The following is an 8,414-nucleotide window of genomic DNA, read 5'->3' on the forward strand; positions in this document are numbered from 1 at the left end:
CCCGGGGCCCCCCTGCTGGCTGCGCCCCAGCTACGGCAGCATCCCCGCGCTGCTCTCGCTGAGCATCCCCGCGCTGCTCTCGTTGCAGCTGGGCCGCTGACCTCTGCCGGTGTTCGCTCTGCTCCGCAATGCCGCTTGCCACGTGCAGCCTGATCCTGCGCTCGCCAGGCCTCGCCGTTACTGGTGCGGATGTAGCTGAGAAAAACAGCAGCTTGCTTCATTTGCGATTCACTGCTGGGATGTTCGAAGTCAGCCGTGAGCTGTAAAGCATGAAATACCAGTTAGCACACCACTTGTGGCACTTCTCACCTGTAGGTTGCAGGGCTGCAGAGGAAGCTGAGCGTGCTCGGTGCTGCGGGAGTGTGGGTCGGGGAATTGCTCCTAACAGAAAACGCTGAGGATGCCAGTGCGGGGTGCTTGCTGCTGGCTGTGCATGGTTCCTGGCCAGCTGAAAGCACCCTCAGGTGCCTGCGCTACCGTCAGAGGAGAGCTGGGGGGTGTATGGTAGCGTTTCATGGGCATCCCGTGTTTGCCATGGGTGCTGTCCGTGAGCGCCGGGCTGCATAGGCCTGACATGTACCAGGAGGTGAACTTCAAACCCAGTGCTGGCTCCTGCAGAGAGAGAGAAAAATTTTGAAAATCTGGGCCCTGATGAGCAGCCTAGAAATGAGGGCATGTGCTGAAATGGGGACCTGGTGCAAAACGATGCTGTTCCCAGCTAGCTGGGCAGGCATGAGCACCGGCTGGAAAAACAGCACTGCTACCCAGGCCGAGGCGTGAGAAACCCGAAGCCTCCAAGGAAACGCTGCATGCAGCACTTGGAAAGGTCACATGTAGCTACATAGGAATCGAGTCCCTGTAATGCAATAAATGATTTAAGCATGGTACCATGGAGCCAATTATTCTTGTGGATCTGTGGAAAAAAAAAACGTCAGGGTTTGTGTACGGTCCTGCTAGAGATTGCATGCAAGGATTGGCATAGAAAGGACAATTTCGCGGGCTAGGGCTGTCCTAAACCAGCTGCTCTTTGAACTCTTGGGTACCTGAATAATTTAGAAATAAGCTCTTTGCTGCTGTGATGCCTGTAAGGATATTCTTTTGAATGTGATGCTGCACGGTCCTCAGCCCTTCCCTGCTCCTGCTGCTCTATGCACAGGTAGTTTCCCTCCAGCAGCAGCAATTGCATGGCTACGCGGGATGAGAAACAGCCAGGGATGCCGGGGGCTTGCTGCAGGGAGATAGGGCAAGGTGGCCTTCAGTGTGGCACAGGCGAAGAGACAGTTCATGGTGGTCCAATAAGCCAGGGCAGGCTTGAGCATGCTGTGAGAGTTACGTACAGCTGAAGCAGCTGAGGTTTTCTGGGACCACTGGGAGGTTAAGACTTCCAAATCCCGAGTGGTGTAAATGCCAGTGGAATGCTGATTTACAGCATGCAACTATGCATACTTTTGTGGACGTGATGAAGGAACCTCATTCGGGTCTTTGTTGCAGAGTGCCTGCAGCAAAGAGGCTCAGGGACAGCAGTGCCAGTACCGGCAAAACTGACCCTTCACTGTTTACTGGTGCTGCCTGTCCTCTTGGACCTGGTCTTGAGTCAGAGCTGGCACGTGGGCTGCCTTCCTTGTCTGGGTAAGATAGGACACATACGATCGTAGTTTGCTCCTTGCTCTTTGGTGGGGTCACGAGCATGTGTTCTTCCTTGCTCCAACTCGCAGGGAAGCGTGTGGCATCCTGGCATGGGCTGGGCTTCCCTGTAAGCTGGCAGCACATGCTGCCTTCGTGCTGCTTGTGGGCATCCCATGGGCAGCTGCAAGTGAGGGGTCAAGCTGCAAAAGCTGTGCTTGAATCACTGCCGGACCAGCCAGCTGAGCCTGGCTGAGGGCATCCTCCCTTCTCGCTGGACACCATCCAAACGCTGTCCCCATGTCGGGATTGATGCTTTGCATTCTTACCCAGAGAAGGAAAGTCCTGGAGCTGCTCAGTTTTTTTTTCTGCTATTCCCCATATATGGCCACATGGAAGCAGGCAACAGCCGGGAGCGTGCCTGTGAACTTTGCCTTCTTGTTCTCCTTTTTCTCTGATGCGTTGTAAAGCTGCTGCGGGGCTGCAACGCAGCCTGGCTGGAGCAGGCTGAAGGAAGCGGAGAAACTGGGGTGGCACAGCTGATGTGTCTATGCCTCTGCCTGTCCTCCTGGCTGCAGCGGGCCCAGTGGAGGGGCAGTAACCAGTCACAAAATCCTCCTCCACCTGCAAGAAGGAGCAGAGAAGACACTTCTCATCCCCAGCGCTCGGGCAGGCGGGAAGCAGCCCTCCTCCCTCCCGGCCCCACCTGGGGCAAGTGGCCCTTCCCACGCAGCAGGATCGGTCCCACCGTGGGGCAGCAGCTGGTGCAGAGACTGGCCATGTTGCATCCAGCCCCTGTGCAAATGGCAGGTGTAGGGGTGGGCGCGTGGTGCGGCACTGGCTGCCCACCAGCTTGAGAAAAGCATGAGTTGATAAATCCACATCACCGATTAATACGGGGAAGAGTGAAGCAACAGGATGCACAAGAGGTCAATGCATTTTTTCTGGAGAGTGTTTTGGTTGCAGAGCATCGTTTGCTGAGCTGCTTCTCAGCTGACCAGTTCTGTTGTATGAAATAATAATTAAAAAAAAGCACTTTTCGCAGCATGTCACGGTTGCCTCTGTGTAAAAGCAGTTTAACATGCTGTGCCACCTTCTGGAAAAATAACCTGCTGTCTTTCAAAACAGAGCTTCACCGAAAATGTCTGGCAAAACGGCTAGCACAACCAACAACATAGCCCAGGCCCGACGGACTGTCCAGCAGTTAAGAATAGAAGCCTCAATAGAAAGAATAAAGGTGAGAGCACATCCTTCTTCACCCCTCTTTTTTTTCCCTGGTTTTTTCCTCCTGCCAGCTGTAGGGTGATTAGATAAGGGAGCGTGTGTGTGCATGTGTGTGCCCACAGTTCATTTTTTTTCCCCGTCTCAGAACTTGACATTTACATTTCAGCCCAACAAATCTGAATAAATCTAATTCTTGTGGCCACTTACCAGCAGTATCCTCAGATAGCTCAGTGTTTATGGACTTGTAGGAGAACCAAAACAAAATACAAAGTGCAGATCAAATGTGTGAAGCAGAAGGCAGGTATGAGTTTCCAGTTTCATGCATGTTGTGTTAATTGTGTGATTTTGTTCCATCCTTCGTCTGGCTGAATGCTACATGTGCAAGGAAGATGAATGTTTAGGGGCATTATTAAAAAAAAAAAAAAAAAAAAAAAAAGGTAGCAGAAACCATATTCCTTTAACTTAAGGCAGAAAAGAAACCAAGCTTTTTTTCCAGCTAGCAGGGGTAAGGATATTGGCTACACTAGTAATACTGCCTTTTAGATTTCATCAGGCTGCTTGAGTTGCTGCCCAGCCCCTTTTGAAGGCCAGCAGAACAAACACCCAGATTCACAGAGCAGCAGTGTCCTTCCTCAGGTGACAAGGGTCAGGAGCAGGGCTGTGCGAGAAGGGACCCTGTGCAGCGTTCCCGAAACAACTGTTATCTGAGGACACTTCTATTTACTGTCCCCAACCTTATAGATGAGAAATTCCTCATTACAAACCTACTGTATTATTTTGAACCTTCTCCTGTTTGTTTTTAGTCTTCTGTAGAAGACTTTGTATAGAAACGGAGCGGTACTTTTGCCTGATGTCACAAACTAGCCCCAGAGAGCGCTGGGGTCCATCCTTTTCTCCTCCCTGCAGATGAAGCCGGAGCGAGCCAGTGGCACCACGGCTTCACAGGCGGCCTGGGCCCAGAGAGCATGTTGATCTCTGAGCACCTCTTCTGTCCCTCACGGGGACTTTGTACCTGTTAGCAGCTCTCAGCACGTTTGATCGTGTAACCACTTATGGGGAAATAGCATTTTATGGGTTGTTGGGTTTTTTTCCCCCCTGTCTTCTGCAGGTGTCAAAAGCATCAGCAGACCTAATGCTCTACTGTGAAGAACACGCCAAGAAAGATCCATTGCTAATGGGCATACCCGCTTCCGAGAACCCTTTCAAGGACAAGAAGACCTGCATTTTATTATAGGAGAGCAGCAGCTCCTCCACAGCCCTCCTGGGCAAAGCCAGCCACTGGCGGGCGCATAGGCAAATACTCTGTAAGGTACCAGCTATTAACTGTGTAAGAGCGGCCGTTCTTTTACCAAGCGTATAAACGTTTTCTTAAGCTTTCTAAAGCATTTCTTCTGTTCCCTATCTTTATTAGGAAGCGAGGTTTCAAACTGAATTAACTTCTTTCTTGTCCAAGGGAATGGGGTCTTGGGTGTCGAGCCCACAAGCACTGTGCCAGCGTCCCTGCGGTGGGACAGGCAGGGTGAGCCCGGGGTCTTGTCCTCTGCAGGAGCGGGTCCCGGTTTCACTTTCCAAGTTAATGCAAACAAGACCAAAGTTGCCTGAGCTTCGCTGACAGAGCCGAGGCAAAGGTGTAGAAACCTGATTGATTGAACATCATTTGGTTTACATTTTTTTAAATTATATATGTGGGGAGGGAGGGTGTACCTGTGTTGGTAGCATGTGTTTATGCACAGGCACATTTAGAAGTGCGTTATCTAGCAAAAGCTACCTTGAAAAATTATTGTAGCAACTGCTGGTGAACTCCAGGGAGCCATGCCTGCGTTCTTCCTTACGTTGGCTTCTCTTGACAGAGGTTTTTGAAGTGTAAAACCTGAGGTGTCAAGAATCAGAGATCTGCGGATTTGTTTTCCTGCTTTTTAAGAGGAGTTGAAAAAGTTTCAGCTTTGATTCTGCTTCTCTGAATTGTCTTCTTTAATTAAAAATCCGTGCTAGTGTAAGGAAAAAAAAAAAACCCCTGTCAAAAGAATCAAAGGCTACAAGCTAGTACTGCCCTAGCTTTGTGCTGAACTGGAGGCACCCAGTTGTATTTTGTGCAGGGAGTCAGGATTTGCCTCCCTTAAATTAATTTTTAAAGGGGAAAAATGCCAAATTAGATCCAGATTGTGGTTATGCAGATATAATTGGAGGGTCTTTCCATTAAGTAAGTGATTTTATATATACACATAATAAAAAAAAAATCTTTCTCTGTGTGCGTGTGTGTATATATATAAAAGTTTTAATAGTATATTTATACAAACATTGCATATTAACAGAAAACTTTAAAGGGATTGAAAATAATACTGACTTTAGCGGGCTACAAATGTCTTCCTGTAGCCGGTGGTTCAGAGGTTGAAGTTGCGATCTGCCATAACTGTGCATTTCTGTAATGATATTTACAGGATGTATTCACCACTTGTAATTTACTGTTTTACATTGCATATTTGTCATTTCTATATTAAATTATATACACGCTATTGATATATATTGAGAAATTATATATGTTTAACAAGCCTTTTTAACAAAGAGTTCAAAAATCAACATACAAGACTGACAGAGAGTTGTACTGCTTATTCTGTGCTTACATGCAAATTATTTTTATAATTAGAGTATTTTTCTAGCGACAATTTAAAAAGCAATAATGTAGATCCACACTAATTTTTTTTCCTGTGTTTGTGTCTCTCATTTTATAACACATCTTGTTAAAAGTAGTAATTAATTTAGTTCGGGTATGGGAGACTGTAACTGTTGAGAGAACTCCAGCTGTGCTCAGAAGTGTGCAGGCAGGTACGTGGGGCGTGGGGAGGGTAAATAACCTCATGCTGTTGCCTGAATGCTGTTCTCCCATCAATCTCTTGTCCCCATAGTAATCTGCATTTTTGTTTTATTAGAGCTCCCTGCCCCTCCCTCCCCCTTCCCCCCCCAAAATCACCTGTGTAGCTGCAGAGACGCTGTTCATGTCTGGCTTCTTTTCTCTATTGTCTGCCCTTAAATAACGCCTGCCGCGGGCGCTGGTTAGTGACCCAGCTGTGGGGTCCAGCCAGCACTCTGCCCTGAGCCGGAGCTTGGCCACCTTCTGTCATTCCCACCCGGCACGCCATGTCCATAGGGGCGTGTAACTCTGGAATTTCTAATAAAGAGCTTCTGGCACGTTCCTCGGGCTCACTCTGTCACTCCTCTCCTATGAACCCCCCAGCATTTGTCAAGCCAATGTCTAGCGTGCCCTGGCTGTGGCCCTGGCTCCATCCCAGCCTCATGGCCGAGTTAGGTGTATTTTTCAACTTTTTCCATGCAATTTTGACATTCTTGCAGTATTGGGGCAAGATTTATGCCAGCAACTATTTCACACTTGCTTACCCATCCAAAGAACAAAAGGGTTGATTGTAGGTGGCCATGGTTGCACTGGCGATCAGAGGCGTAGGATTAAAACCACTGTGCCAGGCTTTTTTTCAGGTGCTTTCTCAGTTTTAGGTGGAAGACTTGAGATCATCAGCTAACTCGGCACCATGCAACTGCCTGCTTCTGACAGCATTTAGTGTATGGATTTCTGGTAAACTCTTTCTCTTTTTAAATGTAATGTGTAGAGACATGCAAAAGCTCGAGTGGTTACATTTGCACTTTGCTCTTTTGCTATAAATACTCCTGTGAAAGAACAGGAATTGTAAAATTCGAGGGAAGTGCAGACTCTGCTGTAGTAGAATGAAAAAGGAGAAATGAGACCATCTGCATCCACAGCTGCTGGGGGAAACCCATGGAGGCAGCCATGCAGCCCTGCTATGCTGCCCCTCTCTTATACCAAGTGAACCCAATACCACTCCAAATAGGTATTTATTCTCCGTTTCCCCACAAAATTAAGCAGCTGGCTTGTTATCTGTGTTTTTTCTCTATTTTCTAATTTGACTCTTTAATGCTGTGTTGCATTAAAGGGAGAAGGGCTGGTTGGTGGCTTGGAGACCTGACTTTTGCTAAAATAGCCCCTTGCTAAAATATTTCTGTTCTGTCTGTGCTCCCAGCTTACTGTCATTCATTTTCCTTGGCCTGCCAGAGCTGGTGAGCTGTAAAGGTTGGAGTCACTGGTGCATTGCTGGGCATTTCCTCCATGGGAAGAGTGGTGATGGGGTTGGCATGGGGATGGCCTGGTGCAGGTGTGACAGGTACCCCCTGCTCCTGACCCCTCCTAATCTGCCAAGGGTCCCCAAAAGAACCTGGCTGTCAGGAGGACAGGTTTTCTGCAGCCCCCAGGTGGGATGGCCAGGGTGCACGTACCAAGACCCTCAAGTATGGTTGCAGGTCATGTTTAAATCTTGTCTCAGGTAGGACCTGTTCAATCAAACTGATGGGGCGAAAAGGGGGGAAAAAAGGAGACCTCACAAGATCTCCTCACAATTCTGCATTGGGTGTTGGTGGAGGGGGGGGGTGGTTATTGGATGAGCATAGCCATGGGGGGTGTGAGAGCTGCAGGACATCTCTGCCCTGGAGCAGCAACAGAAGCTGAGTGTTCCTTATTAAAACAAAAAAAAAAAAGTTTAGATTTATTAAAGACCCTTGATAAAGCCTTCGTTCTGGTGGGGGGTGGATTTTTTTCTTTTTTCTTAATTACTTTCCATCTCTTTTGTCCCCAACGCGCGGTTGCCCCTCCCTGGGGCTGTTCCCTGGGGGCTGCGGTCCCCTGTGCGAGGTGCAGCCACTGCCTGGGGAGCTGGCAGGCCGGCCGGGCTGCTCCTTGCACTGCGCTTTGCCAGAAATGATCAGATTTTGCTTGAACTTGTCGCTCTTCTCTTGATGGTTTTTAGGATTGAGGCTGCAGTGCAATTAAGTCCCAACCCAGCGCCCATTTTAAATGAGGGGTGCAGTGATCGGAGGGCAGAGCAGGATCTCAAGTGCAGCTCTCCAGGCCCTGCTCTGGAGTCCGGAAGATGTCCCATCGTCGCGTGCAGCTGCCGCTTACTCCTCTTTTTGGCTGGTTATCGGAATTGACGTCCTTCCCGATACACACTGTACGCCCTTCCCGCCTCTCCTGGCGCCCTTCCCGCCTTTCTGGCAGCCGGTGCTTCCCCAACGGGTGGGCACTGCTGGGCTCCGGTCTGGCTTTGCTGTTCCTGGCTGCAGCTGCTCAAGGGGTCGGGGCCCCTCTCGCCTGGGTGGTTTTGGGTAGGCTTGGCACGAGGCCAAACAGGACACCCTACCCTAGACTTGGCTGGTTTTGGGGAAAAAAGAGCGTTTGGATACGTGGGCACGTGCTGGGCCATATGCACCCGGAGCCACCCCTGGGTCCTGGCCAGGCAGTTTGTAACGTGGAGATAGGGGCTGGGGGAGACATCAGGAGAAACTAGGGGTCCAGGGGCTTCTGCTCAAGGTTGAACTCAATGAAAGTGCAAATGTTTGCAATTAGTTTTAATTCCAAAAATGTGATTGATCCACCCACCCTCCATTACACACTTAGGGAAGAGCAACAGAGCATCTGGTGTCCAACAGCAAAGGAGGGTAGGAGATCCCCAGGGCCGGATTTGCATGTGTTAGACATGGTTAAA

General features: G+C 49.3%; 1 protein-coding gene across 2 annotated transcripts in view; it reads left to right on the plus strand.

The window, feature by feature from the left end:
• Nucleotides 1-5,027, plus strand: part of GNG12 (G protein subunit gamma 12) — an 18,391-nt gene extending 13,364 nt beyond the window's left edge. For both annotated transcript variants that reach the window (XM_035891800.1, XM_009636210.2), the window contains 2 exons: nt 2,752-2,860; nt 3,956-5,027. In XM_035891800.1, the coding sequence (XP_035747693.1) occupies nt 2,752-2,860; nt 3,956-4,081 (235 nt within the window). In that variant the 3' untranslated portion in view covers nt 4,082-5,027. The remainder of the gene's footprint in view (nt 1-2,751; nt 2,861-3,955) is intronic.
• Nucleotides 5,028-8,414: the final 3,387 nt, after the last annotated feature.

This window comes from Egretta garzetta, unplaced genomic scaffold (assembly GCF_000687185.1).
Source record: "Egretta garzetta isolate BGI_Z169 unplaced genomic scaffold, ASM68718v1 scaffold163, whole genome shotgun sequence".
NCBI lineage: Eukaryota > Metazoa > Chordata > Aves > Pelecaniformes > Ardeidae > Egretta > Egretta garzetta.